General features: G+C 44.5%; 1 protein-coding gene across 1 annotated transcript in view; it reads right to left on the bottom strand.

Annotated features, from left to right (window-relative positions):
• Nucleotides 1-19464, bottom strand: part of XXYLT1 (xyloside xylosyltransferase 1) — a 291171-nt gene that overhangs the window by 125395 nt on the left and 146312 nt on the right. The window contains exon 3 of the mRNA XM_040428327.1: nt 1201-1333. Coding sequence (XP_040284261.1) covers nt 1201-1333 — 133 coding nt within the window. The remainder of the gene's footprint in view (nt 1-1200; nt 1334-19464) is intronic.

Genomic DNA, 19464 nt, shown 5'->3' with positions numbered 1-19464 from the left:
CATATATAAATCTGGTAACATCATGATTGTACTGAACCACAGAATAAGGGCTCGTTCAAACGAACGTATTTTGCGCTCCGTATACGGGCCGTTTTCTGCGTTCTGCATACAGTCCGTATACGGAACCATTCATTTCAATGGGTCCGCACCTTCTAGAATAGGCCTCCTGTTCCGTTCCGCAAATTGCGGAAGGCACACAGGCGCCATGCGTGTTTTGCGGATCCGCAATTCCCGGACCGCAAAAAACAGCATGGTCATGTGAACGAGCCCTTAAGGCTACATGCACACGCACGTAGTTTGTTTCCGTGTCCGTTTGTAAAAACAAATCCAACAAAAAGTTATTTAATGTTATATGAACCGCCAAATGGTTCCTAAAGGGTGAACAAGCGCTGATTACAATGCACTCCTGTGAGATGCAGATGCTTGATGAGTTGCTGCTCACCCACAGAAAGGGAAGTCCTCCATATATGTGAGTAAATAAAATAAAAATATGAAGATTACACTGGAGAACAGCTTTTTTTTTTTTTTTTGCATTGAGGTAGTTAAAATAATAAGGTTACTTAAAGGGGTTGTCTCACTTCAGCAAATAGCATTTATTATGTAGAGGAAGTTAATACAAGCCACTTAATAGTGTATTGTGATTGTCCATATTGCTTCCTTTGCTGGCTGGATTCAAGTCTCCATCAAATTATACAGTGCTCGTTTCCATGCGACCACCATGTGATCCATCAGTAGTGATCATGCTTGCACACTATAGGAAAAAGCTCCGGCCTATTCAGTGGCCGGGACTGTGGGAGCCCACATAGGCTTGTGCTTTTTCCTATAGTGTGCAAGCCTGACCACCACTGATGGATTTTAGGGTGGTCGTAACCATGGAAACAAGCAGTGTATAACATGATGGAAAAATGTATCCAGCCAGCAAAGGAAGCAATATGGATAATAACAATACATTAGTAAGTGCCTTGTATTAACTTTCTCTACATAATAAATGCTATTTGCTGAAGTGAGAATACCCCTATAAGATATTTTTTCATTTTAGTGATAAACCCTTAAAGGTTTCAATCAGTAGATCGGCGGGGGTGCCGGGAATCAGACCCTCCTGAGGATAGGTCATCAAAATTTACTGGCTGTACAACCACCAGAACATTAAACGAGCCTTTTCCAAAACCAGCACAGACATGAAAAGTTTAAAGCTGTTACCTGTACACAGGCTGCATTTCATGTGCTATTCCAATGACTGAGTTCTGTAGAAAGTTATCAAACTCCTCAAACAGTTCCCTGATGTTGGTCTGGAACTTCAAATCCAAGTCTAGCTGAATGATTCGAGAGATATCTATCAATCAAGGGGAAAAAAAGTTAGGTGGATATACAATTAACAGTTTACTTGTTTTCAGACCCTTTCACTTTTTCACATTTTGCCAAGTTGTGGCCTTGTGCTAAAATATAAAAAAAAAATCTAACATTTTCCCCATGTCAGTCTGCACACCATATCAACTCTGCTACCCATAATGAGAAACATAATGTGAAAACAGAATTTTAGAAACATTTGCAAATTTATTAAAAAGGAATAACTAAAATTTCACATGGACATAAGTATTCAGACCTTTTAATATGACACTTGAAATTTAGCTCTGGGGCATACTATTCCACTTTCTACACCTTGATTGGAGTTCACCTGTGGTAAATTTAGTTGACTGAACATAACTTATAAAATCTGAAGGTTTCGGCCATTTACAGAGTGATGAGAAGAAAGCAAGGCTATTAAATATTTTTTTGCCACTGTATTCACTAAGGAAAATAAACTGTCAGATTAAATGCAGAATGTAAATTTCCCATTAAAAGTGACCTGTCTGACACAGGAAAAGTGCAGCAGCGTCTTAAAAAGATTGAAATAGACAAATCACTGGGTCCAGATGGCATACACCCCGTATCCTAAGATAATTAAGTAATGTCATAGGCAGACCCTTATTTCTGATATTTAAGGACTCTATATTGACAGGGAGCGTTCCACAGGATTAGCGCTTAGCAAATGTGGTGCCAATATTCAAAAAGGGGTCAAAAACAGAGCCTGAATACTATAGGCCGATGCGTTTAACATCTGTTGTGAGTAAACTGTTTGAAGGTTTTCTAAGAGATACTTTCTTGGAGTACCTCAATGAAAATAAGCGTATAATGCTGTATTAGCATGGGGGACCGTCACTTCAAACTAATTTATTCAGTTTCTATGAGGAGGTCAGTTCTAGACCTGACCAGGTTGAGTCAATGGATGTCATATATCTTGACTTCTCCATCATAAAATAAAAATTGGCCCAAAAGTGTCCATATCCTTTAAACTTATTCTCCACCCTCTTAGACTGACAGAATAGCTCCTAATAGCTTGTCACTGCAATCAACACCTCCATGACTGAAGCACAAATCACCAGTTTTTAATGTTGGAGATTTCCCAAACAAGCTATTCGAATTGAGAAAGCCAGTAGGATAACTAGCAAAATATCTTCTAGTAAAAAGTCCACGGGAGAGATTTACCAAAACAGGTGTAAAGGAAAACTGGCTTAGTTGCCAATAGCAACTAATCAGATTCCACCTTTCATTCTCCAAAAGGAGCTCTGAAAAATGAAAGGTGATATGGGCAACTAAGCCAGTTTTCCTTTACACCAGTTTTGATAAATTCCCCCCCCCCCACCCCCAATATGCTCTGACTTATTAGTATGGATAACATAGTAAACAGTTTCTAAGTCTGGAAAAGACATCTATCCATCAAGTTCCTTATATTATTTTGCAAAGTTGATCCAGAGAAAAGCAGAAAAACCTCATGAGGTTACTGTGCCTACAGTGCTCCACAATGCCCCCAAATATTACTCTAAAGAAAAAAAAGTACCCCAATAGTAATAATTCTCCCAGTAATAATAATAATGTCTATAATCCCCCAATAATAATGCCGCTATATTGACTCCAGCATCAATAATTCCCACTACTGTGGCTGTAGTAAAATCTCCTATAGTGCTTAAGTATTAAAAATGCCACCAAAAAAAAGAAAATACCCGAGTCCTGTTCCATGGCGCCATCTGTCTCTGCACTTCAGATGGTACTATAGAACAGGGTGATGCTTCACCGTGAAGTGCTCTCTGCATTAATTTGCATCACAGCCCCTTCCCTCTACTCCGAGTGACAGCTGTATCATCCAACCAGAAGACCACTACAGTCTTCACACAAAGCAAAGGGGAGGGACTGTAAAGCAGCTCAATACAGAGTGCACTTCACAGTGAAGCCCTGCCCTGGGCCCTGTAAGATTTATTTGGCAGAATAATATTTCATGTTCTCACTACTCCACAAAAGGTGCGTTTTACTGCTGTCCACAGCCCATGCCTGGTACTGTCAACAGATTAGCATGGTCAAAACCCTGACAAGACTCCCGTTGTGCGTGTCCCTTTTGGAAAACTGCATTTGAGGGACTACAATAAAAAAAAAAAATGCTCTGGCATGTTACAAAATTAAGTATGTCTATTTTACCAATTATGGAAATTTGTATTTTCATTCTATATTGCTTGGTTTTTATAGCTCTCAGATATGAAGAGATAAAGCCTCTCCATTCATTCTCCACATGTGAGGCGGACCCACACTATCAGACACTTATGGACATAAAAAGAATGAAAGGTGAGAAATACCCAAAAGACACAAATTAGGTGCTTTACACACAAGATGCTTAGCTTGCGAGAGAAGAAACATTACCATACATTATTTTCATAGTTCTGAATATATTCTAGGAAGAAGCAGAAGAAAAGGTTTGCATAAGTAAATAAGGATTGCTCATTAACCGACTACCGGTACTTCTTCTGGTAGAAGTCTACTAAATCCACCTATATAAGAAATGTAATCTAGATGCATCAGATTTAATCAGCTTTCATCACTAAAGCTACAAGAGAACAGACTGACTGTGACGTGCTCAACACATTTAATCCTACTACAGGAGACTGCAATATGATTACCGGAATTTATATGTAGGTCACTTGTTCCTTAATGACTCATAACTGCATTTTAATACATTCTTATGTACAGAGCACAGATCATACAGATGTGAAATTAATAAAACATATTTTCTGAATAAACAAGCAGCTGACCAGCCAGTAATAGCCACCATCTGTAAACTTGGAGCGCTGTGACATCACATGCTAATTTACAATGCATTTGGAAACTCTTCAGACTCCCACTTTTTTCATTTTGTTATGTTGCAGACTTGTGTTAAAATAAAACAAAAATCTAGTTTTTATCCATCATTCTGCACTCAATAATCCATAATTACAAAGTGAAACCAAAATGTTCAAAATCTTTGCTAATTTATTGAAAAGGAAAAACTAAAATATTGCATTGACATGAGTATTCAGAGCCTTTACTGAGGACTTAGTTGAAGCACATTTAGCAGCGATTACAGCTCCAGTCTTCTTAGGTGTGAGGCCACTAGGTTAAGGACTCTTTCACACTTGCGTTGTCCGGATCCGTCGTGTACTCCATTTGCCGGAGGTGCCCGCCGGATCCGTAACACCGCAAGTGAACTGAAAGCATTTGAAGACGGATCCGTCTTCAAAATGCGTTCAGTGTTACTATGGCAGCCAGAACGCTATTAAAGTCCTGGTTGCCGTAGTAGTAGTGGGGAGCGGGGAAGCAGTATACTTACAGTCCGTGCGGCTCCTGGGGCGCTCCAGAATGACGTCAGAGCGCCCCATGCGCATGGATGACGTGATCCATGCGATCACGTCACCCATGCGCGTGGGGCGCCCTGACGTCACTCTGAAGTGCCCAGGGAGCCGCACGGACGGTAAGTATACTGCTCCCCCGCTCCCCACTACACTTTACCATGGCAAACAGGACTTTAGCGTCCTGGAAGCCATGGTAACCATTCAGAAAAAGCTAAACGTCGGATCCGGTAATGCGCCGAAACGACGTTTAGCTTAAGGTCGAATCCGGATTAATGCCTTTCAATGGGCATTAATTCCGGATCCGGCCTTGCGGCAAGTGTTCAGGATTTTTGGCCGGAGCAAAAAGCGCAGCATGCTGCGGTATTTTCACTGGCCAAAAAACGTTCCGGTCCGGAACTGAAGGCATCCTGATGCATCCTGAACAGATTTCTCTCCATTCAGAATGCATGGGGATAATCCTGATCAGGATTCTTCCGGCATAGAGCCCCGACGACGGAACTCTATGCCGGAACAGAACAACGCAAGTGTGAAAGAGCCCTAACACACCTGGATTTGGGGACTTTCTGCCATTCTTCTCTGCAGATCCTCTCAAACTGTCAGGTTGGATGGGGACTGTCAGTGGACAGCCATTTTCAGGATTCACCAGAAATGTTCAATTCGGTATTTGGTTCCAGTGAGGGCTCTGGCTTGGCCACTCAAGGACATTTGCATAGTTGTCCCTAAGTCACTCCTGTGTGCTTGGCTGTGTTGCTTAGGGTCATTGTCTTGTTAGACTGTGAACCTTTATCTCTGTATTTTGGTCAGTGCTAAGGAAAAGCAGTGAAGGTTGACCTTCTCAAAGTTTCTCCCATCTGTTCACAGGATCTCTGTAGGTCAGCCAGAGCTAGGTTCTTGGTCACCTCTCTTACCAAGGCCTTTCTGCCTCAATTACTTATGTTGGCGAGGAGGCTAGCTCTATAAAGTATCCTGGTTGCAGGAGCAGCGTGGCAATGTATCCCACCGGGAAAATTCCTGGTGGGCAGATTTCCTAGGCAGTGGGCTGTCGGAGCCCAGCCTGACTTTTCCCACAGCCTGGTGCTAGTGCACATTTCAGGCCGTTGGCTCTATGCACTGTCATTACACTGTGCATGATAAATGACAGCAGCGGCCTGCAAAGCGTTTTTCAGCCTGTGATACACAACGCACGCACCGGCCCTCCTGTGCCCAGTGCTCTGTAATTTTCATACAATGTGCATGGTAATGACAGCACTGACCTGCGATGTGTGAGAGTTTCATCCCATCAAAATCCTCTCTGTCCTGTCCCCGGGATCCGCCACATGGTGACACTTCCTCCTCCTGCCCGTCACCTTACACTGATAGAGTATCAGCTTTTACCAAGAAGACCAGTACCAGCTAGAATGCTAGCCCAAAGCCCCAAAGCTCTCAGGTGATTGTATTATTTCCCCTTATAACATAGTTATAAGGGAAAATAATAGCATTCTGAATACAGAATGCATAGTAAACTAGCGCTGGAGGGGTTAAAAAAAATAATAATAATTTAACTCACCTTAGTCCACTTGATCGCGTAGCCCAGCATCTCCTTCTGTCTCCTTTGCTGAACAGGACCTGTGGTGAGCATTAATTACAGGTAAAGGACCTTTGGTGACGTCACTTCGGTCATCACATGATCCATCACCATGGTAAAAGATCATGTGATGACCGGAGTGATGTCACCAAAGGTCCTTTACCTGTAACTAATGCTCACCACAGGTCCTGTTCAGCAAAGGAGACAGAAGGAGATGCTGGGCTACACGATCAAGTGGACTAAGGTGAGTTAAATTATTATTATTTTTTTTAACCCCTCCAGCGCTAGTTTACTATGCATTCTGTATTCAGAATGCTATTATTTTCCCTTATAACCATGTTATAAGGAAAAATAATAATGATCGGGTCTCCATCCCGATCGTCTCCTAGCAACCGTGCGTGAAAATCGCACCGTATCCGCACTTGCTTGCGGATGCTTGCGATTTTCACGCAACCCCACTCACTTCTATGGGGCCTGCGTTGCGTGAAAAACGCAGAATATAGAGCATGCTGCGATTTTCACGCAACGCATAAGTAATGCGTGAAAATCACCGCTCATCTGAACAGCCCCATTGAAATGAATGGGTCGGAATTCAGTGCGGGTGCAATACGTTCACCTACCGCATTGCACCCGCGCGGAAATCTCGCCCATGTGAACGCAGCCTAAATGTAACAGTACTCACAGGTAACTTTATGTTTCAATGGTATTTATTAGGTTTTCACAACAATAAAGTGTACAGAATAATGTACTTAATACAAAGGACTTGGAGTCCAATTATTTGGACATTCCAAAGAAATAGATTAAAGAACAAAAAGACATACATAAAATAAGTCTTAAATAAAAAGGAAAGCATCAGGAAATCAGGGTTAATAGACATATCAGGGTACATAGGTCTGGTGTCAGGAGGCGATCAGGAATAAGAGGGTTTATAACTGCATAACCACCCCTCAGTGCACAATACATCCATGATGATTATCAGAGCCCACGATCGAGGGAGAGATCAATAGAGTGCGAAGAGGACGACCAGGGCTCCCAGACTCTTTCAAACAAAGCAAATGTATCTGAGCGGATAGCAGACATCTTTTCAGATTGGTAAATCTTGTTGACTCTATCAATCACTGCTTGATAGCTCAATGACAAGGATCGCCACTGAGAGGCAATGTGGATTCTAGTTGCAAGCAGGATAAATTGGGTCAATTTGAATTTGGCATTTGTTAATTTCGGCGGTTTGTCGCCAAGTAGCAAGACCGAGGGTGCGGGGAGGAGGACGCACCCCAGCAAAGATGAGAGCAAGTCACAGATGCGACCCCATAACCTGGACGCCACAGGGCAAGTCCACCAGGTATGGAGCATCGTGCCCTCCTCATCACACCCCCGAAAGCAAGTAGAGGGGACCTCTGGATAAAAGTGATGTAATTTGGCCGGCACTAAATATGTCCGGTGGAGTATTTTAATAGAGGTCTCTGCCAAAGTAGTTTGCCATGACCCTTTGGTTAATGTCTGGGAGCGCTGATGCCATCTAGATACGCTTGATTCTTCCGACAGATCCGCCTCCCACTCCAACATATAGCGGAGTTTAGTGTCCTCTGGAGGTGCAGTGAGGATAGAATATATCCGGGATAGTAGACCCTGTTTATATAGAGAGAAGGACATTAGTCTTTCAAAAGGTGTATATTCAATTTTGTGGAGGCTAGTCTTCAGGGAATGAAGGAAGGAGAATACTCTCCGGACATTGAATTGTTCACAAGCTGGGGGGGGTGAATTTCTCAATAAAGGCTGGCATAGTCAATAATTTACCCCGCACGAGGAAATCCCGGAGGGAGCACAATTTTTTTTAAACCCACCATGAGAAGGCCCTAGATTGAAGCCCAGGAGGAAAGGCTGGATTGCCCCACAGGCATTCCAAGGGGGATGGTTTGGATTGGAGAGCACGTTTGAATCTGATGGATCTCCATAGGAGCAAAGCATAGTATGAGAGTTGGGATTTGGAGCGGAGAGAAGAGGGCAGAGTGGATGCGGTCCAAATGAGGGCTCTCCAGGAGAACGGGCCAATCAGCGACTGTTCAAGGGTGACCCATATAGGTTGAGCTTGTGCAGAAAGATGTGTCAGGAACAGTTGCGCTAATCTGGCTGCCTTGTAGTATTGAGCTAAATCTGGTACTGAAAGGCCTCCATGAGCCTTGTGACGGCACATTACCAATTTTGAAATACGAGCACGTTTATGGGCCCAAATAAATTTAAGGATGTCCGCCTGAAGAGCCCTCAGATCAGACGCTGGGATTGGTACAGGAAGGGCACGGAACAGGTATAGAAGTCGAGGAAGGACTACCATTCGCACTATATGTATCCTACCCACCCAGGACACTGGAAGGGACTCCCATGACTGTAGGTCCTTCCGTATCCGAGCAAACATGGGGAGATAGTTGTACTTATATAGGGTGTCAAGCGTTTTGGTCAGTGATACACCTAAATATGGGAGGAAATGTGGATTGTGTTGAAATGGGAATCCTCTTTGGAGAATCTCGCAATCCCGAGGGGATACATTACTCAACAGAAGTTCAGATTTGGACTGATTAACTAGCAGGCCAGATGCAGCAGAGAAAGACTTGAGAACTGATAAAAGGCAGGGAAATGAAATGACAGGGTTGGTGAGTGTCAACAAAAAATCGTCAGCAAAAAGGCTTAGTTTATATTCCACACCCCCAACCGAGATCCCTTTTATATCCGGATGAGATCTGATCTTAATCGCTAGTGGTTCCATAGCTAAGGCGAAGAGGGCTGGGGAGAGGGGGCATCCCTGACGTGTTCCCCTAAAAATTGGGATATATGACGGGTGTGAAGAGGGTAATTTGAGGCCAGCCTGAGGTGAAGAGTATAAAGTTTGGATGGCAGAAAGGAAAGGGCCTTTAATGTTAAAATGGGAAAGAGTCTGCCAGAGGTAGGTCCAAGACACTGTATCAAATGCCTTCTCTATATCCAGAGCTAACAGAGCAACTGGGGACGCGGTTCTGTTTGCCTCATGGACAAGGCCCAACACCTTCCTTATATTATCTGGAGCCTCCCTGCCCGGGATGAAACCAACCTGATCTTTGTGAACAGATCAGGGAAAAGTCTGTTAAGTCTACGCGCCAGAATGGAGGTAAATAGCTTGTTATCTATATTCAAGAGTGAGATAGGCCTATAGTTAGAAGGGAGAAGAGGATCTTTGTGTGGTTTGGGAATTACCGTACTGTAATTTTGGCCGTTAGGAACCCGGCTGGGGGTGTGGAGCCCTGTAGCAAATGGTTACAGTATTTAGTAATGAAAGGGATTAATTGGTCTGAAAACGTTTTAAAATAAAGTGCTGTATAGCCGTCTGGGCCTGGGGCTTTTCCCAGTTTCAGGGCTTTGATTGAATAGGTCACTTCTTCCATTGTAATGGGGTTATTAAGTTCTACTAGTGCAGTAGGAGAGACCTTAGGGAGAGGGATGGATGAAAGGAAGTTATCAGTCCTGTTGCTGGGGTTATCATTGTGTTCTGAGTATAGCTGTTTATAGAAGGATTGGAAGGTGTCATAAATGATGTCCGGGTGAGTAGTAGTTCTACCAGTCCGTGTACGGATTTGGTAGACTAGATTTATTTTCTGCTTAGCCTTAAGTTGGCGAGCTAACATTTTATCTGGCTTGTTGGCATATTTATAGTAATAGGAGGAGGTCCAGCGGAGTGCTTTTTCTGTATTGTTGGAAAGTATGGTGTTCAGTTGTGACTTAGTGTCCTTTATTTCCTTCAAAAGATAAAGGGATGGGGTTTGCTGATGAGCTCTCACTAATTTAGCCAATCTAGACTCCAGGGTAACTTGAGCTGAAGACCTGTCCTTTTTAAGTCGCGATGCCACCTGAATGAGCTTGCCCCGCATGACGGCCTTGTGAGTCAACCACAGGTTCATAGGATCAGTATCCGGCGTGTCATTCAACAAAAAGAACTGTTTAAGTTCATCTAATAGCGTATCAAACACAGCCGGACGGGTCAGCAATGACTCATTCAGGCGCCAGGCAGGAGGAGTACTAGGGTTATTGTTGAATGCAAAATCTGCTAATACCATATCATGATCCGACAGAGAGGACACAATATGTCTGGAGTAAGCTAGTGAAGGGAGACAAGAGGAGGAAGCTAGAATTAAATCAATCCGGGTGTAGAGTTGATGAGAAGGAGAATAGTAGGTATATCCCCTTTGTGGGCCATTGTGCTCCCTCCAGGAATCCGCCAAGGACAGAGATTCCATCACATGTTTAATTCTGACATTATGGGATAAAGGGCGCGATTGGGCCGGGGGGGCGGATCTGTCGAGAACCGGGTTGGGTACAAAATTAAAGTCACCACACCACAGTATCTTGTGATAAGTGAGGGGTTCAATAATAGTGCATAGAAGCAAAAAAGGGAATAGGGTCTTCAGTAGGTGCATATACATTCACTATACATAGGATTTCTTCCCTATAAGTGCCTAGAAGAATGACATATCTTCCATTAGGATCAACCATAGAACTCTGCAAAGTAAAAGGGAAGGAATTACGCAATAGTATAATAGCTCCCCTACTCTTAGAAACATAAGTAGATGAATAGAAACGTGAATATTGCGGATGGAAATATTTGGGATGAGAGGTGGGCGTGAAGTGGGATTCCTGCAGGCAGATCACATCAGGCGTATGTTTAACATAAGTAGAAAAGGCAGACTTACGTTTTCTGGGGGAGTTAAATCCCCTCACATTATGCGAAAGTAACTTACACATGGCAGTATAACCAGAAGGATGTAAAGTTAGCCCATGCGATCCGCCACAGGAATGCCACCTCAGATCGCCACCTGAACACCAATGCAGCATATTCGACTTCCCTGACACATACAATGATAAAAACAAAAAGAAGGGTAAAAAAAGTAAAAATAATAAAGAATTGCAAACATATTAAACAAAATGAAATTAAGCCTAAATAGGCTTGAGAGGAGTAGGTGGGTGCTGTAGAGTGGGAAGAGGACAAAGTCACCCAACCCAACCTAAAGAACCCAAACATGGGGTCAAACATGACAGTCCTTCACGCCGAGTCCCTGTTAAATGATAATGATTGTGGAAATATCAGCCGGTAGTGAAGGGACCATAAAGGATGGAAATTGTCCTGCAACATTAGGGACAGGATAATTAGTATGGAGCAAAGTTGTTGGAGAAATAACAACAGATTGGACCTCATAGTAGGCCGGGGGATCAGAGACAGAAGTCCCAAATCTAAACAGGTGGCGGGGAGGTCGGTTTCCGCGAGGATGAAGGTACCTTCGTCCAGATCCTGGCCGGACGTTGCGGTTCCGAGACGGCTTCTGGAGCAGGATCATGGTCACATGAAATTCCCGCCTTCCGGAGGATCTCGATTCCCTCTTTGGGTGAGTGGATTGTATGATCCCGGGAACTCAATCGGAATGAGAGGGAGAAAGGGAACCCCCATTTATACCGCACCTGAGCATTTTGTAAGGCCGAAGTCACCGGTTTTATGTCCCTGCGCCTGTGGAGAGTGGAGGGAGCCAGGTCGGCATATAAATGAACTGATGAGGGTACGCCGGGGAGTTCAGTGAGGTTGCGGGCGGCCGTCAAAATTAGGTCCCAAGTACCTGGGTGGTGAAATTTTAGTATAACATCCCTCGGTAAGGCATCTGAGCGAGGTCTCCCTAGGGCTCTGTGGACCCTATCCATCAGGAGTTTTGCTGGTTCTATTTGCGGCAGCAGGGCCTGGAACAGCTCCGTCAAAGTGACCTGGAGATCAGTAAAAATTTCAGGTAGGAATTTCAGGTAGGCCCTTGATCCGGAGGTTGCCCCTCCTGGTTCTATTTTCCAGGTCCTCCAATTTGAGTTCCAGTGCTGTAATCTGGGCAGCTTGAGCGGATATATCCGCCTTGTCAGCATGTAGGGCGTCTGACAAATCGTCGGTGTGTGTCTCCAAGTCAGAGACCCGGGTGCCCAGGTTGTTAATCTGGCGGGAAAACTCGTCCAAAGCTTGGGACAGTTCTGAGCGGAACAGGGACGCAATATTCTTATACAGCTCAGCCTGACCTGGGTCGTGTATGTCCGATGGCTGTGAGGCAATGCTGACCTCTGAGGACGCTGGGCTTCTGGGTGCGGGGGCCGGGTCCGCCATATTGCTGCGACCAGAGTTTCTGAAGAGCTCCGGCAAGGTCTGGGAAGGCACGAGTGTTCCCATCGATTTTGTCCTCCCTTTGTTGCGGGTCTTCATAGGGGTCCCTTTCATGTAGATTCAAGCCCGTGGAGCTGACGAATCAGCGCTAAATGTGGGGAAAGTTCGGCGCTAGGAGCGGAGCTCAGGGGAACACGTCCGCCATGCGAGCCTCGCGCATGCGCCCTCCTCACAGGTAACTTTAAACCTTCTTTGATCTTCCTGTAACTGATTGTTGGCTGAGTCCTTGCCATTTTGGCTATTCTTCTATCCATTCGAATGGTAGTTTTTCGCTTTCTTCCAGGTCTTTCAGGTTTTGGTCGCCATTTTAAAGCATTTGCAATCATTTTAGCTGAGCAGCCTATCATTTTCTGCACTTCTTCATATGCTTTCCCCTCTCCAATCAACTTTTTAATCAAGGTATGCTGTTCTTCTGAACAATGTCTGGAACGACCCATTTTCCTCAGAATTTCAGAGAGAAATGCACTGTAACCAGCATGTACAACATTTGTTGCCTTCCTTCCTTAAATAAGGGCAAAAATTGCCACCTGTTTTTCAAAGAATGAATGACCTCACTAATTGAACTCCACACTGCTATTATTTTGAACAGCCACTTTCAATTAGTGATTCAATTACACAGAATCAGCAGCATGCATGTCATGACTGTTGGGTCTGTTGGATTTCTATTACTCTACTACACCTGCTAGTAAATTATTTGCCATGGGGTGATTGCCACTAAGTAGATGGGGCAATAGGAAAGCAGCTAGCATGTTAAGACTCGGAAAATCTGTAAATTATAAAACATCTAGCTCAAGGAGCCATCAGCCATGGCCCATTGAAAACACAAAAGAGGAGAAAATAATACTTGCTGATGGTGATCAATTGACGCGTCAGCGTGGACCAGGGCGTCCTGATTTCCTTGAGGCCCAGTCCTCGGCTTCTCTAGGATCACTGAAGAAGACAGTTTTGTCGCCGTCCACCACCCTGAGCCGCGCCGGATACGCCATGGAATACTGGAGGTTTAAGTCGCGAAGGCGGCGTTTGACCGCGACTAATGTGACTCTTCTCTTCTGAAGGTCAGCGGAGAAGTCCGGGAACAGGGAAACACGTGCGTTGTCATGTCTGATATCTTGCTTGTTCCTGGCCTGGCTGAGGATGAGATCCCTGTCTCTCCAGTTTAGCAGTTGTGCCAGCAGGGGTCTAGGAGGAGCCCCAGGTGGAGGAAACTTGGCTGGGACACGGTGTGCCCTCTCCACAGCATATGCAGGAGAAAAAGGTGCTTCTGGAAACTGTTCCTTGAACCAGGATTCTAGGAAGGCGGCGGGATCACGGCCCTTTTTTTTTCCCGGAAGGCCCAGGATCCTGACATTGTTGCGGCGGGACCTGTTTTCTAGGTCATCACATTTTTGCTGCCACTGACCCACAGAGCGCTCCAGCTCCTGCACTTTCTCCGCCATAGATCTGGTCAGATCTTCCAGAGCAGAAACGCGATCCTCTGTATGCTTGACCCGGTCTCTCAGCTGCTGCACATCGTGACAGAGCAGGCTCACATCCACTCTCACCTCCTCTAACTTCCCTGTGAGTGAGGATTGGAACGAGGAGATCGCTACCAGCAGCTGTTCATATGCAGCCTTTAAAGGTAAATTCTGGCTCAGCATTGTCTCCCGCCTCCACCTGCTGAGCGGCTTGACCGCAGGTGAGAGCCACGCGCGTTGGAGTGGCGGCCGCGGCGCCATCTTGGGCCTCTAAGCGGGCGAATTCTTTAAGCCGCTCGGCAGCCGCTTGTGCCTTGGTGGGACCCATGGTCGGCGTGCGGGGTCTTCTCTTGCGCCTGCACACCGTCCACTCTGTTCCAGGAGTCGGCAGCTTGTCAGGATGGAGCAGGATTGATGAGGGATAGCGGAGCTGTGCTCAAACGCGTGCTTACATGCCGGCTGCTGGCCACGCCCCCCATCTAAAACTCTTTTCATTAAGATGCTGTGTACACTTTATCGTATCATCACAAATTCTCTTAAACTCTTAAAGGGGTTGTCCAGCCAGTAATATTGATGACCTATCATCAGGATAGGTCATCAATATCTTATCAGTTGTTTGTCGAGAAAGCGCTCCATGAGTGCCACTTCCTGGTCTTTACACTATGCCTCGTCTCCTGTGGAGCGGCGGCGTAGTGTAATTACAAGTACTCGCTCCATTTACTTGAATGGAGCTAGTACTTGTATTATACTGCACTTTTGAGACGAAGTGCAGTGTATTGAAAGAGGAAGCGGCACTTGCATGGAGCGACGCCTCCTCTTCAAACAGCTGATCGGTGGGGGTGCTAGGAGTCGGACCTCCACCGATCAGATATTGATGACCTATCCCAGTGTTTCCCAACCAGCGTGCCTCCAGCTGTTGCAAGACTACAACTCCCAGCATGCCCGGACTGCATTTGGCTGTGCGGGCATGCTGGGAGGTGTAGTTTTGCAACAGCTGGAGGCACACTGGTTGGGAAACACTGCCCTATCCCGATGATAGGTCATCAATATTAACGGCTGGAGAACCCCTTCAACATTTGGCTAAAAGGCAGAGAGTTTAAAGGGGTTATCCAGTATCTACAACAGCTCCCCCCCCCCCCATGTACCGGGCCCCTCCGTGGGAATATACTCCCTGCGCCGCTCCTGGTTCCCGCACTGCCACTGCTGCTTCTCCCTCTACACAGATGAAAACATCTGGTGTCAGGGAAGGAGGAGGGGGGGGAGCAGCCAATGGTGGGCAGGGAAGAGCCTCTCTAGCATCACCCGCAATGCCAGGGGAGGCTAATCCCTGTCCCCTCCTGCCATTGGCTGCTCCCCTCCTCCCCGAGACCGGATGTTTTCATCCGTGTACAGGAAGAAGCAACAGCGGCAGTGCAGGAACTAGGAGCGGCGCAGGGAGCGGGGTAAGTATATTCCTACAGAGGGGCCCGGTACATGGGGGGCTGTTGTAGATACTGGATAACCCCTTTACTAATAGATCTAGGATGGCAGCTCTGAAAGAGTAAGACCCCTTTCACACGAGCGAGTTTTCCGCGCGGATGCGTTGCGGGAGGTGAACGCACGGCATCCGCATGGAATCCTGACCCATTCATTTCTATGGGGCTGTTCACATTAGCGGTGATTTTCACGCATCACTTGTGCGTTGCGTGAAAATCGCAGCATGCTCCTCTTTGTGCGTTTTTCACGTAACGCAAGCCCCATAGAAATGAATGGGGTTGCGTGAAAATCGCAAGCATCCGCAAGCAAGTGCGGATGCGGTGCGATTTTCACGCATGGTTACTAGGAGACGATCGGGATGGAGACCCGATCATTATTATTTTCCCTTATATCATGGTTATAAGGGAAAATAATAGCATTCTGAATACAGAACGCATAGTAAAACAGCGCTGGAGGGGTTGAAAAAAATCTAAAATCATTTAACTCACCTTAGTCCACTTGTTCGCGATGCCGGCATCTCCTTCTGTCCCCTTTACTGAATAGGACCTGTGGTGAGCATTAATTATAGGTAAAGGACCTTTGATGACGTCACTCCGGTCATCACATGGTACGTCACATGATCTTTTACCATGGTGAATCACCATGGTAAAAGATCATGTGACGTACCATGTGATGACCGGAGTGACGTCATCAAAGGTCCTTTACCTATAATTAATGCTCACCACAGGTCCTATTCAGTAAAGGGGACAAAAGGAGATGCCGGCATCGCGAACAAGTGGACTAAGGTGAGTTAAATGATTTTTTATTTTTTTTTAACCCCTCCAGCGCTGTTTTACTATGCATTCTGTATTCAAAATGCTATTATTTTCCCTTATAACCATGTTATAAGGGAAAATAATACAATCTACAGAACACCGATCCCAAGCCCGAACTTGTGTGAAGAAGTTCAGGTTTGGGTACCAAACATGCGCGATTTTTCTCACGCGAGTGCAAAACGCATTACAATGTTTTGCACTCGCGCGGAAAAATCGCGGGTGTTCCCGCAACGCACCCGCACATTTCCCCGCAACGCCCGTGTGAAAGAGGCCTAAAAGATTATTTCTGGGGTTTCCGAAACAAATCCTTCCTCAACTCATCTTCTTTATACACCATGGTGTCCAGAAAATGAATTGAAGTATCTGAACTTATCATGGTGAATTTAATGTCTGGGTCAATCCGATAAAAAACAACAACTAAAAACGTATCCAATTCTTGTGCCGTACCTGTCCAGATGAGGAAGATGTTGCCTATTTTTCTCTACTATCCCCTAACAAACGAGATATGGTCGGACACAGACGACAGCCTCCTCCAACTGGGCCATAAATATATTAACACAAAGTGGGGGTGACATTTGATTCCGTAGAGGTCCCCTGCAATTGGATGTAAAAATCGTCTCCAAACAAAAAGTAGCTACATGTCAATATGGTTTCAAGGAGGTCAAATTAAAATTTGCAATGGAAAACTCCTTTGACATTACGAATTTCATGTTCATGATAAACTGAAGTATACAATTTGACATCTTCAAAAGAAACCAAAATTGTCTCAGCTGGAATAATAGCTCTGATTTTCAACAAAAAAAATCTAAAGTATCCCTGACTTCGCATTTACATCAAATTGTCTTAAATCCTTTAACAGGGATACCTCTCATTTTTTGTCCTCACAATGACCCTCACTGTATATGTCATCACGAGCAACATTTACAAATCCTGACAAAAGTGTGTGTTTTTTTTTTTTTTAAGTATGTGCAATTAACAAAGTCAGTAAAAAAAAATAAAAAAATCTCATCCACACGCTGTGGAACTATTTCTAAAGTATATCCGCACATAATTTGACTTGAGGTAATCCCTATTGCAGGTCAATTTACTCTCCAGTTTTCTTTCTGCAGCACGTGGATGGGCGTTCATAAAATCTTGTTCACACTGCGGACAGTGTAAAACCCAGGACACAAAATTATGGCAGTCTGTGTACATATACAGTGGCCAATTACCAGAATGATTCAAAACTGAATAAGACATAAAAATAATTACTCCATATAAGAAAGTCTAGTGCCAAAGTTATGCTTAGCCCCTTCACAATTTAGACATTTCGAAGGCCTCTTTGAGTACCCCAATGAATGATACAGCTTTTACCCCATGACCAGTTCAAAAAAGTTGATAATCTGAAAAACGCGTCCACTTTTAGGTTGGTTTCACATTCGTATTCACATTTCCTGGCTTCTGTTCTGTCACAGGAACAGAAAACCTGAAATGAGCGAGAGCTGGAACTGTTATATGAGGGACATTAAAGGGGTTCTCTGGGAATTAAGAAAATGAAAATACTTAAATATTACTTTAGTATAAATATATTCCCAAATACATTTCAAAAGTTATAGTGGTTCATTTTGTCTAGGGAGCAATCATTAGGAGAAATAAAATGGCCGCCGTCCTATTAGTATACACAAAACCTGGCCTAATCAAACAGCAGGACAAGTTACTTTACAACACTGAGCTAAAGAGCTGCCTCATCCTCCTCTTTGCTTGTCATGGATTATGATCCTGAATACAGATGATAAGATATTGAGCTGAATCTCTGTAGGAAAAGAGTTCATGAGGAGACATGAAGTACAGAGAGGATGAACAGGACAGGTAATGTGGGGGTGTGGTAATGGAGACTGCATATAAGTGCTGCTGCTCATTATCTACACCCCCACTCTCCTCTCTGTACTTCAGGTCTCCTAATGAACTCAATTCCCACAGAGATTCATCGGAAGATCATATTAAACTGTATTCAGGATCATAAATCCTTACAAGTAAGAGAGGAAGATCGCGCAGCTCTTTAACTTGTCCTCCTTTGCAATTAGGGCAGGTTTTGTGTGGACTAGTAGGATGGCGGCCTTTTTATTTTTCCTAATGATTGCTCGCCAGACAAAATGAGCCATTATAACTAATGAAAGGTATTTGGTAATATATTTATAATGAAGTAATATTTACGGTAAGTATTTTAATTTTCTTAATTACCGGAGAAGCCCTTTATCGACGCCAGATTGACACCACTGACTTATAACTGACTTATGTGCATTGGGCTCCTCATGGTGTCTGCCTTGTCACCAAAAAAAAGCACCACAGGCTGCATGATTTTGTTTTTAGCAAATTCAAGCAAAGGGTTCTTTCAATGCAGATGTGAACCTAGCCTTAAGGCCTATTTACATGGACTGATTATCTGGGCAATTATCAGGACAGAACCTTTGTACAAATGCTAGCTCGTGATAATTGCCATGTGTAAACATGCTACATATCATCTGAGAAATGAGGAAAATGCTTATTTGTCGAGTGATCAATCATTTATAAGGCACTTAAAATCATCATGTATCAGCAACACATCTGACGCCAGTTCTGCTGGGACAGTATATTGTGCTGCACTGTAGTGTTTGGTCCTGCTTCGGCAGTATTTGTACTTTGTTATTTGGTTCTGCTGCAAATTGTAGCACAATATACTGCCCTTCTATGGTTTTGATGGCCCTACCTACTTGAGTTGACCCCCACCTATACTCATGTGGGTCCCACCTTCTTTCAGTTTGGGCCCAGCTACAACATGGGTTGCTTTTAGATATTTTAAAATCCCAGTCCACCCATGCTTTCGATGGGTTTATCAGGCGAGTTGTATGCGTGTCTATGGCAATCCCTAAATGCTTTAAAGGGAGTCTCTTTTTCACCAAACTAAGAGCACTGTACCACAGAAGATTGCATACCTGTATCCAGGAAAAGCACCTTTATTCTGCTGGAAAACAGCTCCTAAGTACCCAGCTCTGCTGCTCCAAGTGCCCAAAGCAAATCAGACTGAAGAGGGGAGGGCTGCTTTAGCTGCTCATATCTCAGGATTGGTACCAGCTAGAAATATGGGCCTGACCTTGCTTGAAAGCTGGCATTCCAACCGTTCAAACTATACCAGAGCATTATATCCACTATATCAGAAGATATATCAAGTCAGGAGTGAAAGCTGTTTCTACTTTCACTTTCAGCTGGCACTTGGGAGCTGTTTTTCAGCAGA

The sequence above is a fragment of the Bufo bufo genome, chromosome 4 (genome assembly GCF_905171765.1).
Source record: "Bufo bufo chromosome 4, aBufBuf1.1, whole genome shotgun sequence".
Taxonomy (NCBI): Eukaryota; Metazoa; Chordata; class Amphibia; order Anura; family Bufonidae; genus Bufo; species Bufo bufo.
Note: the sequence above shows the minus strand (reverse complement) of the source record. Positions and strands in the feature narration are given on the sequence as shown.